A 22759-nucleotide genomic window follows, 5' to 3' on the forward strand; every position below is an offset into this window, starting at 1 on the left:
CATATATATGAGTCATCAAAGGTCATTTGTACATCATTTTTTTCCTCTTCGTGTACAAGTTCTAGAGAAAAGTTTCTAAAGGAAAAGTTGTTCCATTAGTGAAAACTAACACAAATATACTTTAAAAAACATCAATTTTGCTCACATAACATATGTATGAGTCATCAAAGGTCAATTGTACATCCTTTTTTCCTTCTTAATGTACAATTTCTAGAGGAAAAATTCTTAAGGAAAAGTTGTTCCATTAGTGAAAACTAACACAAAACTACTTTAAAAAACATCATTTTTGCTCACATAACATATATATGAGTCATCAAAGGTCATTTGTACATCATTTTTTTCCTCTTCGTGTACAAGTTCTAGAGAAAAGTTTCTTAAGTAAAAGTTGTTCCATTAGTAAAAACTAACACAAATATACTTTAAAAAACATCATTTTTGCTCACATAACATATGTATGAGTCATCAAAGGTCAATTGTACATCATATTTTTCCTCTTAATGTACAAGTCCTAGAGAAAAATTTCTAAATTAAAAATAATCACAATAGGGAAGCAAAATTACTTTAAAAGATATGTTGTCTTTAAAAATGTATATGACAAATCAAAAGTCAACTGAACTTTTTTATTGCGTGTACGAGAAATACAAAACAGTTTATTTTTTGTAATTTTCCTTAGGTAAAAAATTATGCTGTTATGAAAATTAGGTTTAAAAAATAAGTCGCCAAAAAAATCTCCAAAAGCTCCTTTGTTCAATTTTCTCTCACTTCACATCTGTGAAAAAAAATGGATTGACACCAAAACTTTCTTACTTGAGATTTATGAAGCAAATATCGAAATAAACCTGTCATTAAATCAAAATTCCTCAACCGTAGCAAAGATTTCTCGCTTAAACTTATTTTGCAGGCTAAATGTCAGTCTACTTGATTAAAATAACGGTCCCAAAAAGCACAAAAAATTCCTTAATAGACTTATTACTTTATCGTTGGCCGCTTAAAAACATTAATTGCAACCAAAATTTCCAACTAAATTCCGTTTGTACTCTAAAACATAACTAAAATTGTCCAAAAATATTTCAAAACGTGTCAATGAGTCATCAGAGACTTTAAGCCCAAAAAACATTTCTTGTAGGTAAAATTTTTTATAAAGTTTTTATCAGAAAGTTTTCAAAGTTCAGTAAAACCGCTATGCGCTTCTCTAGAGACTTTCACTTATATTTTAACAAAATTAAATTTCTCCCTAGAGGCTGTACATTTGTGAAATTTATATGAGAACAAAAACATACCAAAGAGTTCATCTATTTAAAAACGTAAAATCAAAGAAAATTTGAGATAAAAATTTCTGAATATTAGCAAAAGTTTCTTATCAATAAATAACTACTCATGATTTTTTGTTGATGTTGTTTTTTTAAAACCATCCTCAAACAGTTAATAAACGTTTGCAGCAGTCCGTAGAAGCAAACTAGTTCTTATTAGATGTCATAAACTAAGACATAGTTTCTCTAACTTTGTTTTTGAATAAAAACTAAATTAAAAACGTTCAGACCATTTTGTTGAAGGAGCATTTATTTTGCTGATTCGTTTGGCAGCACCGAAAATGAAATTCAACAACAAGAATTTTCTCAAAATTACAGTATGAACTAGGAACGTTATGTACTACATATCTATCTGTAGTAACATTAAATTTCAACCAATTTATAGAACCGAAAGAAATTTAGATAGATAATAGTTGCATATTTCGTAATCAACGGAAAATTTCAGCATCTGTTTTACAATATATCATTCTGAGTGCGGGGATCTGCAAGGTCAAATTTTTGTTAAACTGACAAAATAATCTGAACAGAAACAGAATGTTGATTGGTATGACAAAGATCAGCATGGTAAAATATGCTATGCGTTACAAAAAGACAGTTTTTTCCCATGCTATAAAAAGCGGTGATTAAAAATCACAAAACTACAATCCAGAAACCCTTTCTCCTTCAGGAAACTATACAGCTCTTTTATAATTTACTCGAAGATTATGATAAACTTACCAGATGAAGCAAAACTGAAAAACATTTGTTTTCTTGGAAATTAAATTAAGACAACTATATGGATTTCGACATTTTTTAAAGTTTTTGGTTTTTGTCAACTTTAGCAAAAATTCGTGATCCTGCAAAGTACGATAATAAATTAGTGTCTTGTGAGACAATGTAAAACTTGATTTGCTCTTCAGTGTCAACTTTGGTTGACTGTTGAATTAATTGCGTTCGTCAACCACAAAAATGTTCTCAGTTGACTAATAGGAAAGTTGTTTTTCAAATGAAATCCGTTTTTTTGAACGCCTATGTCACAATCATCAATTTTAAAAATTCATTTAACTTTTTGTCATATTGCATCTAGAAATTGCTTTTATCAAATTTTTTATTGAACTTCAAAAGCATTGAAAAGCAACCCAAATTACCAACGATTTGATTCTGCCACACCTTATCGATAACATATTTGTCTGTAAGTAAAATATTTGTCTGACAGTTTTTAAAGCAACCCAAAAAATATCAAGGAGAAAAATTCAGTTGGAAACTTTAAGCAACTATACAGCGAGTTTCTATTCAAATATAAAATTTAAGTTTGTTAAAACAAATCGCCAAAATTGCCATAAAAAAACATTAGTTCCATATCTTGATTTTAGCCCAGGTCCACTGGGTCCACACAGAAAGAAAAATCAGTTCAACACACAAGAATTAAAACAGATTTTATAGAGACAAGAGTACTATAAAAACAATCCTTGCTGTAGAAATATTCATTTTGAAGCTTTTAACAACTACAGATCAGTCGTTCTTTTTCTTTCTCAATGAATTAGTATTGATTTGTAACAACTTAACAACAAAAATCTTATGGAAGTAAGTTTAATCTTAAATACTTGAATCTAGTTGTTGCAATATAGTGAGTTTCCAACTTTTTTAATCCTAAACTAAAACAAACCACCTCGGAAAACAAAACGGAGGACTACCATGTTGTTGTGGTTTAATCTCCGATTATCTCATCAATTTAAGCCAAGTATTTTGAAAATAATTTTTTTGCCTTATAAAACAGCATTTCTATCCAATATTTTCCAGAATTTGGGAACACCTGCAAAAAAACTATAATAAAAAAGTTTTCAAACGGTAAAGTTTCCACTTCATTGAAGAGGTTTACGCGTAACAAAAAAAATTGATACATGTAAATGTTTGAAGGACAAACTCGAAAACAAACGAAAACTGTAAAAGCAAGTTATTTAGTTAGATAGATCATATTAAAGCATTCAACAACTGCAAACCATTCGCTTGGATTGGAGTCAAGCAAATTGTGTTCCAAACTAATTTTTTTTGCAGGCACAATATTTCAAACAAATTGGAAGTGTAAGTTTCTAGTTTTCTCATTAAATTTTTTAACAGCAGTTTAAAAAAAAACAAAGCAAAACGTCTAAATATATTCGCTTTTCCTTAAATTAGTGATTCTTCTCTGAAAAAACTGGCTATTTTTTTCGGAATTTTTAAATCAAGTGTACACGCATTGTTTCCATGATTAATTGTGTTAGAGTGAATTTCAATCAGGTCATTCCTTGTGAGCTCACAAAATTTAAAAACCACAAAAAATTTTATACAAGGTCAAAATCAATGATTTCATAGATAGCATTTCTTAGGAAATTTAAGTGAATAGGTTAAGTGATTAAATTCCTTGTATGGTTTAAAATACAATATATGATCCGTGGATGAGTCTTTTTAGAAGGTTTTTTCAAAGTGTTAATCAGTAATCAAAATATTAATATACCTTTTTGTTTTAGATGAAGACCTTCAACTGTGACGAGTGCGCGAAGAAGTACAACAAGAAGCAGAAGCTATTACAGCATATGGAGAAGGAGCACAACACAAAATATGAAAAAACAGCAAGCTATGAATGTGGAATTTGTAGCAACAAATTCACAGCGAGCAGAAATGTAATCCGTCATTTGAAAACAGTTCATGGATGTCAGACAAACACAGAGTGCAAGCATTGTACACAAATTTATGGCGACACTTCATCATGTGCTAGACATGAGAATGATGCTCATGATACTCACACAGAGGCTCCAGAGAAAGTTAAAAGCAAGATTGAGCAACAACAGGCTAAACATGCGATCGAAAAATTCTTCCAGTCGTTCAGGATACAAGCGGACAACCAAATTGATGTCTTTAATTTTGTTACGGAGCATCTCGAAGAGCTTAAATTGTTCGTGAGAAACAAAATAGCAGAGCCTGGATTTTCTCTCACTTCACATCTGTGAAAAAAAATGGATTGACACCAAAACTTTCTTACTTGAGATTTATGAAGCAAATATCGAAATAAACCTGTCATTAAATCAAAATTCCTCAACCATAGCAAAGATTTCTCGCTTAAACTTATTTTGCAGGCTAAATGTCAGTCTACTTGATTAAAATAACGGTCCCAAAAAGCACAAAAAATTCCTTAATAGACTTATTACTTTATCGTTGGCCGCTTACAAACATTAATTGCAACCAAAATTTCCAACTAAATTCCGTTTGTACTCTAAAACATAACTAAAATTGTCCAAAAATATTTCAAAACGTGTCAATGAGTCATCAGAGACTTTAAGCCCAAAAAACATTTCTTGTAGGTAAAATTTTTTATAAAGTTTTTAACAGAAAGTTTTCAAAGTTCAGTAAAACCGCTATGCGCTTCTCCAGAGACTTTCACTTATATTTTAACAAAATTAAATTTCTCCCTAGAGGCTGTACATTTGTGAAATTTATATGAGAACAAAAACATACCAAAGAGTTCATCTATTTAAAAACGTAAAATCAAAGAAAATTTGAGATAAAAATTTCTGAATATTAGCAAAAGTTTCTTATCAATAAATAACTACTCATGATTTTTTGTTGATGTTGTTTTTTTAAAACCATCCTCAAACAGTTAATAAACGTTTGCAGCAGTCCGTAGAAGCAAACTAGTTCTTATTAGATGTCATAAACTAAGACATAGTTTCTCTAACTTTGTTTTTGAATAAAAACTAAATTAAAAACGTTCAGACCATTTTGTTGAAGGAGCATTTATTTTGCTGATTCGTTTGGCAGCACCGAAAATGAAATTCAACAACAAGAATTTTGTCAAAATTACAGTATGAACTAGGAACGTTATGTACTACATATCTATCTGTAGTAACATTAAATTTCAACCAATTTATAGAACCGAAAGAAATTTAGATAGATAATAGTTGCATATTTCGTAATCAACGGAAAATTTCAGCATCTGTTTTACAATATATCATTCTGAGTGCGGGGATCTGCAAGGTCAAATTTTTGTTAAACTGACAAAATAATCTGAACAGAAACAGAATGTTGATTGGTATGACAAAGATCAGCATGGTAAAATATGCTATGCGTTACAAAAAGACAGTTTTTTCTCATGCTATAAAAAGCGGTGATTAAAAATCACAAAACTACAATCCAGAAACCCTTTCTCCTTCAGGAAACTATACAGCTCTTTTATAATTTACTCGAAGATTATGATAAACTTACCAGATGAAGCAAAACTGAAAAACATTTGTTTTCTTGGAAATTAAATTAAGACAACTATATGGATTTCGACATTTTTTAAAGTTTTTGGTTTTTGTCAACTTTAGCAAAAATTCGTGATCCTGCAAAGTACGATAATAAATTAGTGTCTTGTGAGACAATGTAAAACTTGATTTGCTCTTCAGTGTCAACTTTTGGTTGACTGTTGAATTAATTGCGTTCGTCAACCACAAAAATGTTCTCAGTTGACTAATAGGAAAGTTGTTTTTCAAATGAAATCCATTTTTTTGAACGCCTATGTCACAATCATCAATTTTAAAAATTCATTTAACTTTTTGTCATATTGCATCTAGAAATTGCTTTTATCAAATTTTTTATTGAACTTCAAAAGCATTGAAAAGCAACCCAAATTACCAACGATTTGATTCTGCCACACCTTATCGATAACATATTTGTCTGTAAGTAAAATATTTGTCTGACAGTTTTTAAAGCAACCCAAAAAATATCAAGGAGAAAAATTCAGTTGGAAACTTTAAGCAACTATACAGCGAGTTTCTATTCAAATATAAAATTTAAGTTTGTTAAAACAAATCGCCAAAATTGCCATAAAAAACATTAGTTCCATATCTTGATTTTAGCCCAGGTCCACTGGGTCCACACAGAAAGAAAAATCAGTTCAACACACAAGAATTAAAACAGATTTTATAGAGACAAGAGTACTATAAAAACAATCCTTGCTGTAGAAATATTCATTTTGAAGCTTTTAACAACTACAGATCAGTCGTTCTTTTTCTTTCTCAATGAATTAGTATTGATTTGTAACAACTTAACAACAAAAATCTTATGGAAGTAAGTTTAATCTTAAATACTTGAATCTAGTTGTTGCAATATAGTGAGTTTCCAACTTTTTTAATCCTAAACTAAAACAAACCACCTCGGAAAACAAAACGGAGGACTACCATGTTGTTGTGGTTTAATCTCCGATTATCTCATCAATTTAAGCCAAGTATTTTGAAAATAATTTTTTTGCCTTATAAAACAGCATTTCTATCCAATATTTTCCAGAATTTGGGAACACCTGCAAAAAAACTATAATAAAAAAGTTTTCAAACGGTAAAGTTTCCACTTCATTGAAGAGGTTTACGCGTAACAAAAAAAATTGATACATGTAAATGTTTGAAGGACAAACTCGAAAACAAACGAAAACTGTAAAAGCAAGTTATTTAGTTAGATAGATCATATTAAAGCATTCAACAACTGCAAACCATTCGCTTGGATTGGAGTCAAGCAAATTGTGTTCCAAACTAATTTTTTTTGCAGGCACAATATTTCAAACAAATTGGAAGTGTAAGTTTCTAGTTTTCTCATTAAATTTTTTAACAGCAGTTTAAAAAAAACAAAGCAAAACGTCTAAATATATTCGCTTTTCCTTAAATTAGTGATTCTTCTCTGAAAAAACTGGCTATTTTTTCGGAATTTTTAAATCAAGTGTACACGCATTGTTTCCATGATTAATTGTGTTAGAGTGAATTTCAATCAGGTCATTCCTTGTGAGCTCACAAAATTTAAAAACCACAAAAAATTTTATACAAGGTCAAAATCAATGATTTCATAGATAGCATTTCTTAGGAAATTTAAGTGAATAGGTTAAGTGATTAAATTCCTTGTATGGTTTAAAATACAATATATGATCCGTGGATGAGTCTTTTTAGAAGGTTTTTTCAAAGTGTTAATCAGTAATCAAAATATTAATATACCTTTTTCTGTTTTAGATGAAGACCTTCAACTGTGACGAGTGCGCGAAGAAGTACAACAAGAAGCAGAAGCTATTACAGCATATGGAAGGAGCACAACACAAAATATGAAAAAACAGCAAACTATGAATGTGGAATTTGTAGCAACAAATTCACAGCGAGCAGAAATGTAATCCGTCATTTGAAAACAGTTCATGGATGTCAGACAAACACAGAGTGCAAGCATTGTACACAAATTTATGGCGACACTTCATCATGTGCTAGACATGAGAATGATGCTCATGATACTCACACAGAGGCTCCAGAGAAAGTTAAAAGCAAGATTGAGCAACAACAGGCTAAACATGCGATCGAAAAATTCTTCCAGTCGTTCAGGATACAAGCGGACAACCAAATTGATGTCTTTAATTTTGTTACGGAGCATCTCGAAGAGCTTAAATTGTTCGTGAGAAACAAAATAGCAGAGCATGGACCTTTGAAAATTCAGCTCTCTGTTTTTGTACAGATGTTGAAACCAACGGATGATACCAAAGTCGGCTGTCATGCAAACACAAAGTCGAAAGTTCTAACAACAGAACTATCAGATGATGAAATTTTTGAAATGGTTGATCAAATGAACAATTCAATCCAAATTTTTTCAACCGGTGGAAGTGGATTTGTCGTTCAGAAAATTGATCACTTGGACATCAACATTAACAAATTCAAACCTATCAGAGGAAGCAGTTACATTGCTACACCATCCGCTTTAGTTGGAAAACATTTTCTCCTAAATATACGAAACAATGATAACAAATGTTTTGCATATTCAGTCTTTGCAGCACTGTTTCCACAGAAGGAGAACAAAAATCGGCTAAACAAATACAAGCCAAGTTTGCACAAACTTAATTTTGATAATATCGAGTTCCCGATGTCCTTAACGGATGTTCCAAAGTTTGAAAAGCAAAACAATATTGGAATTAATGTTTTTGGTTTCGAGAAAAACAAAATTTTGCCGCTTTACTTAACCAAAATAAAAACGGAGAAAATTATTCCTTTGTTGCTGCTGACTGATGAATTTACTAGTCATTACTGCTTGATAACGAATTTTCATGCTTTCATGGCTCGGCAGTTTGGAAATAGGAATCATAACCGGTATAAGTACTGCGAACGTTGCCTTCACGGATTCCGAGACAACATATCACTGGAAAAACATTTGGATTTATGTGGTGAGCATAAAGCTGTTCATATTACTATGCCAACGGAAGACTCAACAATTGAATTTACAAACTGGCATAAAACGTTTTCAGTTCCCATAGTGATTTATGCCGGCACAGAGGCTGTCAGCCTTAAGCATGACACCTGCCGCCAGAATCCTGAGAATAGCTACACCTTGAACAAAGAAACTCAGAATCCCTGCGCAATAGGTTTTTGTGCTGTGGATAAAGATGACGGAAGTGATTATTATAGCTTTGAAGGTGAGACATGCATCCAAGAGTTTTTTCGGTGGCTCAGAGAGAACGCCAAATCTATTTCTGAGAGAAAACAGAAGCATAGGCGTCTCATAATAACTGATGAAGAGCGCAAGCAAATAATTGATCAGAGCACGAGATGCGTTATTTGTCAGAAAAAATTGAACGACGAAAAAGTAATCCATCATGATCACTTTACTGGTGAAATCTACGGAGTTGCGCACAACAGCTGCAATCTGAAGCTTCGTACGCAGACTTTTACGCCTATTTTCTTCCACAACCTAAGCGAATACGACGCACATCATCTATTGAAATACATAGAAATCCAATCGGAGGAAAAATTGACAGTAATTCCTTGCAACAGTGAGACGTATATTTCATTCTCGTTCTTTGTTCCTGTTGGTAAAAGCAAAGATGACAAGCTACTATATGAAGAATTTCGTTTCCTTGACAGCTATCGTTTTTTATCGGGGAGTCTTGAAACTCTGGCTGCAACACTCGAATCAAAGGACTACATTCAATTATCTAAACATTTCCCAAAACATGTCGAGATTTTGCAAAAGAAAGGAGTTTTTCCATATTCGTTTCTCGATAGCTTTGAGAAATTCTCTGAAAAATCGTTACCTCAATATGGTGATCAGTGGATAAATTCATTGTCTGGTCAAGTTGATGTTTCTGAGGAGGATGTTCAGCATGCTAACAAAGTTTGGAATATGTTTGGCTGCAGAACCTTTGGTGACTATCTCATGTTGTATCTCAAAACTGATGCCGGAGACTCTTTGATCAGGTATATAGATTAGACCCCTGTCATTACTATAGTGCACCTAATATTTCATGGGATGCAATGCTGAAAACAACTAAAGTTAAACTGGACTTGCTCTCTGATATAGAGATCCTGTTGTTTTGTGAGAGAGCCATCATTGGAGGATTGAATGGAATTGGTGAGAAACGGTATATGAAAGCTAACAACAAATATTTGGATGACTTTGATATTGGAAAACCGAGTACGTATGGACTTTTTCTGGATGTCGTTAACTTATACGGTGGAACAATGATGAAAAAACTGCCAACCGGAGGATTTGAATGGTCAGACATCAGTTTGGAAAAGATCATGCAAACATCTGACGAAAGTGATGTTGGGTACTTTGTTATGGTTGATTTGAGTTATCCTAACAACTTACATGACTGTCACAATGATTTTCCTTTGGCTGCTGAGAAGTTAAAAGTTGAAGCTGAGATGCTTTCTCAGTATCAATTAAAATTGGGAAACAAGACCAGTCATATACCAAAGCTTCTTGAAACGCTTCAATCAAAGCAGAATTATGTCATTATTTAGTTCTTAAGTTTTATTGTCAACAGGGGCTCCAAGTAACCAGACTACATAGGTCTCTGAAGTTCAACCAGAGTGACTTCATGAAGTGGTATATTGAGCAGAATACAAAGTTGCGACAGCAACCCGGTATTACCACTTTCGAAAAAAACTTTTTCAAATTGTTGAACAATTCATGCTTCGGAAAGACGATGAAAAATTTGAGATGTCGTTACAAGATGGTATTTGTTGAAAATGAGGAGAAAGCAAAATTTTATTGTAACAAGTACAATTTTGAGAAGTTCACCATATTTCGGGAGAACCTTGTTGGGATAACTCTTAGCCAGAAAGAGATCAGGTGGAATAAACCAACTTATCTGGGTGCTGCTATTTTGGATCTGTCAAAACTACACTTGTACAGGTTTCATTATGAAGAAATGGGGCCTTTGTTTGACAAAAAAGCTCGAGTGATGTATCGTGACACTGATTCTCTCATTTATGAAATTGAGATGGATGACATATACGAAGATCTTGTACAGCTGAAACACGTACTTGATTTGAGTGATTACCCCAAGGATCATCACTTACATGGTGAATTGAACAAAAAAATGCCACTTAAATTATCAGATGAGCTGAATGGTGACATTGTGATGGAGGCAGTTTTTCTGAAACCAAAAGCTTACTCTGTAAAAACTTTGCAGAAAGTCAAACAAAGTGCCAAGAGTGTGAGCAAACATGTGAAAAAGACACTTCATCATGATAAGTTCAAAGATGTGCTCAAATCAAAATCACCACTGAGAAAACTAGTAACATCTATAACTAGTGACAAACACACACTCAACATAACAGAGTCTAATAAAATTGCTTTGAGTGCATTTGACGATAAACGTTATTATCTGAGTAACGGTATAAGCTCATACGCGTATGGACACTACAAAATTGGTTACAAGCGGAAACAGCCTTTGGAAAAACCTCAAGTCCTATATTGCGATCAGTGAATGTGAAACACCCACAGATTTAACTGAACAACTTGATACTGAGATTGAAGAAACCTTTTCACCACCTGATCCTGGGTACTGGAAAACTTCTCAAATTGAGTCCGACGAGGAAGAATTAATTGATTTTGATGCAACTCCAAAAGAAAAGCCGTTCTCAAGATGTCCATATATCGATTTCGAAGCAGAGGAAGAGCCGCTTGCAAAGAAGCAACGCTTGTCCAGCAAGCGTTAATTATTGATGATGCTGCCCAACACCACCCCGGTTGGGAGTCTCAAGAAGTATTGACGAGGAGATACAACAACCTGCGACTGCTCCGCGCAGGAGCTTCTTGTGACAATAACAGCTTTTATAGGGGATAGCTGCCCAACTCCAGCCCGGTTGGGAGTCTCAAGAAGTATTGACGAGGAGATACAACAACCTGCGACTGCTCCGCGCAGGAGCTTCTTGTGACAATAACAGCTTTTATAGGGGATAGCTGCCCAACTCCACCCCGGTTGGGAGTCTCAAGAAGTTTTGACGAGGAGATACAACAACCTGCGACTGCTCCACGCAGGAGCTTCTTGTGACAATAACAGCTTTTATAGGGGATAGCTGCCCAACTCCACCCGGGTTGGGAGTCTCAAGAAGTATTGACGAGGAGATACAACAACCTGCGACTGCTCCGCGCAGGAGCTTCTTGTGACAATAACAGCTTTTATAGGGGATAGCTGCCCAACTCCAACCCGGTTGGGAGTCTCAAGAAGTTTTGACGAGTAGATACAAAAACCTGCGACTGCTCCGCGCAGGAGATTCTTGTGACAATAACAGCTTTTATAGGGGATTGCTGCCCAACTCCACCCCGGTTGGGAGTCTCAAGAAGTATTGACGAGGAGATACAACAACCTGCGATTGCTCCGCGCAGGAGCTTCTTGTGACAATATCAGTTTTTATAGGGGATAGCTGCCCAACTCCACCCCGGTTGGGAGTCTTTGACGACATGGTACAAAAATCTGCGACTGCTCCGCGCAGGAGCTTCTTGTGACAATAACAGCTCTCAAGGGGGATTACAATGACTTCTTTTTCTAATCGTGCATTTCTATTTTAATATCCAGATGTCCAGACAACACAAATAGATGTTGAAGAAGATACTGACGGAGAAGCAGTTTTAAACGGGTACATTTATAAAACTTAAAACATTGACTTAAAACAGAATGCTGTGTCTTAAATTGTTATTAGATGTTTGTTATAAGTTTATTGTTGGTTCTTAACCTTGCTTTATTAATTTAACTTTTTTAGTTTGTTTCATTTTTACAACTTAAGCAAAAAATTAGTTCCGAGCTGTCTGTTAAAAGTATGGTTATTTTGTTTTTTGTTTCCTCTGAGTCAATAATTAACTATCAAGAGACAAGATAACCGCGGAATTTGATTAATTAAACCATAAAAAAGGTATCTCTCTATTTCAAAATGAAGTTGAGGTACGTCTATTACATATTCAGGCAACAATCCTAACATACAGAGAGTAATTGCCAAGAAATTTTCATCCGCGCGCATGATCGAACACGTTTGGGTAAAAAGAGCCAAAAAGTGATCTCAGGTGTATACATTTCTTACTACTAACAATACCCTTACTCATCTAATATTCACCGTCGATTGCATGATGACCAAAAAAAAATTCTTCAAGAGATTGATTAGTTGAGAGGTTGTACTGCAAAAGGTCAACTCCACTCGTGGGTTTTAACCGTAGATTAAAAGTGGATTAGAAATCAGTATGAACTGTTGAGACTGATCAAGAAAACAAATAAATCCAAAAATAATTTTCTTGTGTGGAAACAAATCAAGAAGCAGTCGATAAATTGAAATTCAACGTTTTGATATATAGCCACACCTCAACCAGAGAAACTGATCCCTTTCAATTAGCCTGAACATAAATCCCGGCCAGTGGCACCACTAGTTTATGCATTAGGTTTTCGCCTAATTCATTGAAATATTCTAGACTTTTCGTTTTGATTCGTTTATAAAATTACAATATTTTTTTAAAAATGGCTATCTACCTGGGGTTTTATGATGCCCAGACGCGTGGTTTATTTTTGATTTTACAAACAAGCCATATAGAAAAAAAACTATGGAGAAATTCGAAACGTGTGGATGACGCAGCTTTATTCTTTCCATTTCAGCCCTTGTGAGGCAACGTGAGATAGTGGAGAGCACTTACGATGTTAAGTTTGTGTACACTGATTCTGCCTACAACAGAGGAGAGGAAACCAGAGTGATCAAGGCCGAAATGCCCAAATTGGTCCTCAGCATCGGGCTATTAATCGCAAGCACCATCATAGTCTGTAAGTCGTGTGTTTCGGCAGAAAGTTATAAGTTAACCATTCTACTTAAACGTTCTTAAAATTTCAACTCCCTGTAAGTTCTTAAAAGCCAACCATCCTTTGTAAGAAACCTGTGAGATCTTATATGATGACCATCCCGTCAGGACCAGAAATAAAATGTGCTAGAATGAGAATACTAGCGTGTCTCCAAAGACTTCCGGGGCAAGGTGTTCGAGATTTGTCGTTCGTTTGCAGGTCTGAATTGCAGTGCTATTTCCAAAACAATAGTCAATTGTAGTTATCTTAGTTAGCACAAAAATGATCACTGTATAGTTAGTAAAAAAAGTTAGCACAAAAAGTAGTCTTGTCACAAAAATGGTGACTGCAACTTCAGATACCCTATGATCGTGTTATAAGGAGATGAGAAGACAGATCACTTCGCTTGAGTCGAAGTTTAAATTAAGTTTATACTGGGATTCATTCTTATCCCTCTGCCACAATTATTGATTTGGGACAAACAGTCGAACAGTATTCGTCAGGAGCAAAATGCCAATCACTCATTTTTCCTGCGGGTCATAATAGTATTGATAAGGGTGTTTCGGGGGTGGCCGCAGCATCTCAATTATGTGAAACTGTTACAAAAGAAATTTACAAGTTGAAACCTCACCGAGTTCTACTTTCTGAAATTCCACAAGTTAAAATTAGCCATTATGGGCGTGAATCGAATAATATTGAAATTGAGGAGTGCAATAAGCAACTGGGAAATATTGCTTTGGAGCTAAATGGAACATTTAATTGGACTAAAGTAGAGGTTTTGAAATGCAACATTACAACATGGGAAATATCTAATGATGGTGTTCACTTAAATTTGGCTGGAGTACAAAAAATTGTCGATAGTATTTGGAACTATTATCAACAGCATTATATTACTGTGTCACAAAACAACATTGCACTGCGCCAAATTCAGCGTTTTTAATCAATCATTTGGTTGTGTGACTTAATGTTTTTTGTCAGCAAAAAATGAGCATTTCCAAACTAATAGTTTTTGCGTTCATACTTAGCACTTCAAATGAAAAGTTTATATATTCGGTTATGTCACACAACCAAAATCATGATTATTTTAATGTGAAAATTAGGTTCCGCTGTATTCGTTTTCCATTTTTTAAATATTTGCAAAATATTTTTTTAAACTTCATGCGCTTGCTCCTAAGTGGCGATATTCATCTAAATCCGGGCCTCCTTATTCACATCGGGAATGGGACATGCTGATAGACATAGTTACAAAGAATTGCAAAAATCTAAACATTTGCCTCTTCAATGCACGCAGTTTAAAAAACAAATATGAAAGTTTTCACTGAATTTTTTTTTACAAATTTAACTCAAAACACAATAGTGATCCTAACTGAAACTTGGTTGAATGAAGCAGATATTTATCCAGAGAAGATTTTGAGTCTGAAACACAAATTTTATTTAAAATCAAGGTAATCCAAGACAGGAGTAAATAAGGGTGGGGGTGTTGCCATCTGGGTTCCTAGGGATATATCTTCAAAACAGCGCGAAATGATCTAAATGTACTCAATGAAATCTTTTTTGAGTCCTTTTGGGTAGAAATATCTGGGCTATCGGTTAGCAAAATCCTAATTAATGCTTCGTATTGTCCAAATAAAAACTTGGGAAACTATTTCATCGACGAATTAACTTCAGAAACTTCCTCGGCGTACTCAATCAATGACGAAGTTTTGCTTTTTGGCGATTATAATCTCAATTATTTCAACAAAAGAGAAAACATTTTATTGGATGAATTTGCGAGTAATTCTAGACTTACTTTATCAAACACAGAAAAACCAACACGAGCCACCAGCCAAGGCGTAACACTAATTGATCATGGGTTTTCCAGCAAAAACCAAATTCAAGAGGTTCAGATTTTTTCCCAATCACTAGAAATGGATCGCTTAATTGTTTTTTACACTACCACTCCACCAATTTTCTTGTTGAACCTAAACACAGGAAGAAAAGGGTTATCAGTAGAAACAAAAGAAAGTTCGATGCGAAAAAATGTAATCTTTCAAAGCAGGACTGGAGTAACTTATATCTATGTGAAGATGGAAATAGCATGTCAATGTTTTCATAAACGTTTTTAGTACTACTCTAGAGTTTCACGCCCCACTTATAAAAAGCTTTCATAAACAGAAAAAAAACAGCTGAAAAATTTTGGATAACAAAAGAACTGAGAGAAGAAATCACGAAAAACAGACTTTTTAATATCTGGAAAAAGAACCCATCGGAGCAAGCGCATAACATTTTCAAATATCAGAGAATTTTGGTTAATAAGCGTTTAAAAACAGCCCAAAACGAGTTTTGCAAACAATTTTTCAATGAACTACCAACAAGTAAAGAACAATGGAGTTTCATCAAAAAAGAATTGGCAAAGAAAGGGAGTGTCTCGTTATAGACAAACTAGTCGATGGTGAAAGAGAAGTAGAAAATGAACTTGATATTGCAAATTGTCTCAAAAGAAGTTTTCAAAAATTAGGCTTATACAATGGACCATATGTGAGCGCTCCAAATATTTCTCGCATAGAAGTTTGGGAAAAGTTTTGCTTCAGAACAGTCACACTAAAGGAACTCTAGGATACCATTGATTCACTCGACAACAATAAGTCTCCGGGTCCAGGCGTTTTTAATGTAATGCTTGGGCAATCAAGGCAGCAAAGTTTCCATTCGGAACCCATTTGCAGTTTGTTTTTAACACATGCATTTGTCAAAATATTTTCCCGGAAAATTTAAAACTTGCTTTCTTTAGTCCGGTCTACAGAAAAGGGGACGTAAAAATTTGTGAGAACTATAGGCCTATCTCAATTACTCCAATGTTTGCAAAACTCTTTGAGCGTATTCTTCTCAATCAGGTTAACGAATATATACAAAAAGAAAGAATTTTGAACGGTACACAGTTTGGATTGGATACAGAAAACACAAACATTGAAAAACATGTAAAATCACAAAAAATGTGTTCTTGTTCCAATTCTGTTTTCACTACATATTCTCATATTCTTTTTCAGGTCTAAATGTCGAACCGTTTCCGCTTTTCGACAAGCTATTGTTTTTCCCACTTTTAAGACCCGGCATGCAGTTGTAACTACTTGGAAGAATGTTCGCATCATCAACTATCATCAATTGCTAAAAAACAAAAGCGTGAATTTTAATTTATCGAAAAATGGTTTTAGATGTCTTTTAGATGTTTTTAAATGGTTTTAGATGTATCGATTAAAAATTACGGGATCCATCAACATACGGTACAATAAAACTTAAAACAATTAAAGAAAAGTAATTAAACAAAAAAATGAAATTAGCTTCTCCAAAAGCCACAATGGCACCTGATGAGCCAAGAGCAATTATTGCACAAATCATATTAAGTAAAATTGATGAAACACAAGCGCTGAATACATGAAACTTAACAAAGTTGGAAGAATTAAATGGAACGCTGTGGTGTAGGAAATTGAATGACCTGCTAGCTTTCGCAAATTTACCTCTGAGTTGACATTCCCATTCCACATTATCGGCAACAATGCCCAAATAGAAAGTAGCATTAGTGCAACTTAGTTTAATACCATAGAGGCTCAGATCTGCCTCTTGTCTGTTGACTCACATGCAAAAATGACATTTCGATTTAATGAATTTCCAACGATTTTCTTGAGACCATGTGTAAAGCAAATCGATGTCTTCTTGGCATTTTAGCGAGGCAAAAGACGCTCGAAAAACCTAAGCATGTCAATAGAGAGAAGAAACGAAACAGAAGAGGTCACAATACACTTCCTTGAGGTACTCCTGTTAACCTCTAGATAATTTGATAAAAAATACCTTCAATTTTAAGTTTTTGAGTTCTGCAACGTAAGTAAGAATTCATCAGAAGTATGAAAGGAGTATCAAATCTTTTTGGTCAGAATTCTATGGCAAACAGTATTGAACGCCTTACTGAATTTAAAATATAACACAAGATGTTGGACGTTATCGTTAAAATTTGAGTTAACTTCATGGAAAAATAATAAAAACTGGGTAATTTTATAGCAGCATTTTCTACATCGATGTTGATTTGAACTCAATTTATTGTTTACTTTATGAAGACGTAGTTAACTTTTTTCTGTTGAAAAAGACGAGCGAGGGAGAATAGAAATAGGTCGATAATTTTCAATATCGATACGAGAATTTTTCGTGCGCAGCGGAGTCACATGCATTTCGATAGAAAAAATCACGAAATTTGTCTTTTCATAATTTGAAGGCGTTTTTTGAGAACGCTTCAAGAGCACCGTTTTGTTCTTTGTGGGCCAATTTTATCAAATTGCGTCAACATAAACACTGTTAGAACTAATGACATGCCGAAAACTCCAAATTATTATTCGGAATTCTTACTTTCAAAGCTGCAGCTCTTAAGTACATTTATTCTAACTTCAAAAAATGCTGGAAAAACAAGCAAAACTTTGCAAGAGATCGCTTTTGTTAAAAAGCATCCACTAATTGAACAATTTGTGGGGTCGTATAAGTTCAACAGATAAACTTAGGTTTTAAACTTAGTTGCTCAGAATCTGTAAAATCAGCATGCGATTATTACGTTGAACAGAGTTGGGACCTACTTTACGTAAACGAACAATCAACCAAACATGGATTATCATTACAATTCAAATTTTCCAATGATTTATACCTATCAATTGGTATTTACGTGTCTAACTTTTCGGTTATAATCGTGAATTACATCGTTTGAATTGAATGAAAAGAACATAGTTTTGGGGTTTTTAATATAATTTCAGCGATTTACTCAATTGAGAAACTGTTTTTCGCCAAATCCTATAAATAGTTAAATATGAAACTGTTATTTGTGTTGCAGGTATCAACATGAGAGTGTGGACTTATTCACGTGGTCTGTTGGCATGTGCAGCGGTGTTCATGTCTATCCTGGCTGTGGTGTTGGGACTGGCCATTGGCAACATCCTTCGATACAGTTTCATATCTCTCCTCGCATTCGTTCCATTCCTAATAATTGGTTAGTTATTAGATACCATTTTGCTTGTTCACACGGTCATTTTGTCCACGTGCTTTTCACGATGAAACGTTGTTATACAAGTTGCTTTTTTGAGCTGGTCAAAACTATTAGATAAGAGCCAGGTCCAAGTGCAGGAGGAGTTCTCCGAAAAATTTCAAAATAAACTTGAGCAGCTTTAGAGAATTAGAGCAAATTAAAAAACTTTGACTCGCAGTGAGAGGGGGCAATAAGCTAGAAATCTTTTATTAACTCTCTCAGTGAGCTGGGAGATCAAATTCATGAAGACTCTGGGATCAAGAGAGTCGTAACGATTGCTCAAACGTTGAAATACAATACTTTGAAAGATGATACTTTGAAAGGGCGTAAAGAGATGAATAATAATAATAATAATAATAATAATAATATTGAATTCAACCAAACATGGTTACAACCAGCTTGGTAGCCCCCAGATTAGGGGAGAAATCAAGTTTCAATAATTAAATTTTCTCGAAAACTTTCCATCCTGAAGGGTAACTTTTATATTTGAATCTTTTCAATGCCTCCCCTTCCAAAAAGTTCTTCACAAATAAAGACAAACAGGTCTATTCTGACCCCCACCCCCACCCCAGCTTAGTGGGCATATAACTTTTACTTCTCCCAGGTGCACATGCTATTTTTTACATAGTAAAACTGCTAAATAACAACACATAAATTTTAATTGCGGGCATAAAAAACACTGGGTATGCGATTACTGTTTACGTTTATAAATCTGAACTTGATTTAGTGTAAATGACACCAGGCTGTTGAACAGGGCCTAAGATATTTTTTTTTGTAGTAATAAAAATTGCTGAATTGTTTACAGGTATTGGGATAGACTCAGCGTTTCTACTTATGCACCAGTGGCTGATAAACCTGCAGTCTAACAAGTGTCTTTCGCATACACAACTGATGGTGGCCACTGTCCAGGGCTGCTTCCTCAGTGTCACACTATCTGACTTCACTGGAACGGCTTTTTCCTTTCTCTCCATTAATAATTCCAACCAAATTTCAAAATCTCCGCATCGCACCATAACTTTGTTTAGGCAGCTGATAAAAAAACTATCCTTCAAAAATAAAGTTATTTTTAAGACCAGACGTAAATCTTAATGGAGAAGGTATTTCAATATTAACACATATGAAGTTGTTTTCAAAAGCAGTCTCGCGATCTTCTAGTGAACCACGAGTGCTGGTTTTCGCTATCTGTATTTCTACAGTCTACCTAGCGTTACTATTATGACAATTCTAAACTCTGCAAAGTTAAATTTGAAACGAGTTTTAGTGCTATATAGCACAAACTGAATAGATATATCGCATTAAAAATTTCGCTCTCTGGAGAAACTTGATTTTAAAACGAAAGAGGAAAACTCAGGATTTCATTGTTTTTCGACAGATTCTGGAATATATCTCGAACGCAGATGTTTTTCAAATAGCCGCTTCCACTATTCCACCGAGCTATTTTTCCACTCCTATCATTATGATTCGAAAAGACGTTTCCGATGCCTTTTTTTAAATAGTTGAGACGAGTGTCTTTTTAAGGATTCGAGGAAAAGCAATTTTTTCGAAATGAAAATTTATTGACGCACGTGAAAGCAGTTTTACGTCTGATCACTTTATCGCGTTTTTGAACTGGGGGCGCTCGGAGGGCATCAAGTGACCGACCAGCTCTCTTAGGGACTTACGTTTTACTTATCTCTAAGTATGCGATTCACCAAAACTGTTTTGAGGAGACAATTTCATGGTGCGAAGGGTGATCCTTAATCTAAAAATTTGAAACCCCTATAACCACCCCCTAACACACCCCGAACTCTTTACTCCCTGGAGATTTGCAGCCACCCTCGCCCATCCCTCCCAACTCTGCTGTCGATAGTAAACTCGAGAAATAACAAGCAGGAGTAGCATAGTGGTTAGGGTGTCTGCTTGGCATCCCCGAGGTCGCAGTTCGAACCCCTTAGTTGAAGGATCTTCATGTCTAGGCTACACCGCCTCACAATGAGATTGCCCCGCCTGTTGAGACCGATTTGTCTGACCTTAGTCATACCGCTGACACAGAGAGAGTCCGAAAATTAAGTATTCAAGGAAAATGAATGTTTATTTTTACTTTTTAAAATTTTAAATGCTTGAGAATTTTGATATTTTAAGGTTTGATACTCCTTTTTAATTTCTAGAAGTATAATGTGCTCTTGCAGCCTGAAGTTAGTTTTTGGTTATTTCCCTTTGGTTATCTTTTGTATGAACTGAGAAAGGAAACAGCTTGGACCATTCACAGCAATCACCGCATTCGTTGTTGGTTGTTCAACCGCTTTCCCAGCTGTTAAAATATGCTGTGTATACTTAGCCTTATGTGTGCTATCTCTTTGGGTCACAGAACTTCTATTCTTCCTACCGTGCCTCGCAATCAGATCAAGAAGTTTATGCAATCAATTATTAATACCCGAAGATGTTTTACCCATACGAGCTGATCTTGACGACTCAATCGCGAGCGAAGACAGTGAAATTTGTCAAGGCTACGAAGTCTTTAATTGGTACGAAAAAATGCTAATGAAATTGGCCATTTTCGTGACTTCTAAAGAATTATTCAGGATTGTATGGATTTTTTCGTTCATATGTATCACTTGCGCAGCTACTTACTACATGAGTATCATGAAATCTTACGAGAACAACGTGAAATATTACCAGGATTCGTCGATCGTGCGTGAGTATTACGTAACACTGCAAAAGTACGCCACCACTCAGCAAATTATAAATGACGTAATAATAAAGATCCCGGAAAATTCCGAAAACGATAAATGGCAAAATCTGACCGCAAATGATGCCTTCTTATCGAGTTTGAAAAATTTACAAAAAGAGATGAACAAAACTGGAATTTACAGAAACCCAGTTTGGATTGACTGTATTTTGCAAATTTCTGAGAAAAACGACATCACAAAAGCTGTTGATGAAAACTTGGACGAATTGCATCTGGCCAAAATGTATTCGGCTGATATTGAAGAATTAGTCGACAAATGCCGAGAAGGCGTTGAATACTCGGTTAAAACGGATCAAGTTTCAGTTAATCACCAATTAAACTCTGTGAGTCTCAGTGATAGATCTAAAACAACTGAAGATGTACAAGACAACATGTCATCTATTGGTAATGAAAGCCAGAACAGTTCATCGGTACATAATGGTTCCAAGAATTTCGAGAAGTCATCTGAAGGGAAGAATCTCGTACAGGAAGACAAAACAGGGCCTCGCAGTTCCGAAGATAATAAAGCCATGGAAAAAGAAGTGGGAGGAGGTTCCGATAGAACCAGTGTTAACGTGCTTCAACTTCACTATGTCAAAATAAAAGTAAGTTTGTGTCGCCTTTCAGTAAAATGTGACCTTCCACGATTTTTAGCTGACAATAATCATTTTGAGGCAAATTCGTTTGACAATTTTTGCTTTCTATGACAATGCAAACATTTGATTGGTTGAAAAATGTTATGTAAAACTATTGATAGCATGTCTCTGATATAAGAAAGATATTCACTATTTTATCCCTGCTCGCTGCAGTTCAGTAGATTCAATAAACTTGTATGAAAATCTTCATGCGCAAAACAGAATGTTTTTACCGGATTCGCGCTCGAATAGCGCCTTTCAAAAATATAACACAAGACCGAAACCACAAATAACGATACACCACTGAAGAGCGAGCGAGCGAGAGAGAGAGAGAGAGAGAGAGAGAGAGAGAGAGAGAGAGAGAGGGGAGAGATATTCCCCATAAGGAGCATAAGCAAGCAGAGAAAGGAGGAAATCAAAGGAAACAGAAGGGAAGCAAACGAATCTGACTTTTTGCGTTTCCCAGCTAGTCTTTTTTCATGTACAAACCTTTCTTGCGTCCCTTAAAAAGTTCGTATCTGAAAAGTTTTTTAATAGCCGCCGTCAGTCTCTCAAACGGCTATTATTTAGGCGCTATCCTTTTTACGACTCGAAGAGGAGTATTGGAGAAGTCCTTTTTTAAAATCAATTTTATTGGAGTGAATTTTGAAGCAGGAAATGAAACACGTGAAAAAATTCGGAGTGATTTTGTTGCTAAACAAAATGACGAGTGCAGCGAAAAGAGAGTGTTTTTTGTTCCTGTCGCTATTTTCTAGAGAGCGAGAAATTGAGGTGTGAAAAAAATTCTGTAAGCGAGCGAAATTTTTTGTTCACGTGCGGCATTTTAAAGCAGTTTTCATTTTTTTGGCTCAGAAGTTTGTTTATGATTTTGTTTTAATTTTAGGCTGGTTTTTTTGTAGTGGTTTGAAGGTTTCTGGAAATTCATATGAATTTTAGCCTAATTCGGAAGTTTTTTATGTATTTTGCTGGTATATGAGATAATTTTTGCGATTTTTTGACGATTGTTTTGTTTTACTG

The 22759-nt window shown here is 34.8% G+C and overlaps 1 protein-coding gene across 2 annotated transcripts in view; it reads left to right on the forward strand.

Moving 5' to 3' along the window:
• Positions 1-22759, forward strand: part of LOC142348834 (uncharacterized) — a 114517-nt gene that overhangs the window by 75847 nt on the left and 15911 nt on the right. For both annotated transcript variants that reach the window (XM_075400367.1, XM_075400365.1), the window contains exons 3-6: positions 13189-13350; positions 18209-18364; positions 19206-19345; positions 20648-21712. In XM_075400367.1, coding sequence (XP_075256482.1) covers positions 13189-13350; positions 18209-18364; positions 19206-19345; positions 20648-21712 — 1523 coding nt within the window. The remainder of the gene's footprint in view (positions 1-13188; positions 13351-18208; positions 18365-19205; positions 19346-20647; positions 21713-22759) is intronic.

This window comes from Convolutriloba macropyga, chromosome 10, assembly GCF_964194025.1.
Source record: "Convolutriloba macropyga chromosome 10, txConMacr16.3, whole genome shotgun sequence".
NCBI lineage: Eukaryota > Metazoa > Xenacoelomorpha > Acoela > Convolutidae > Convolutriloba > Convolutriloba macropyga.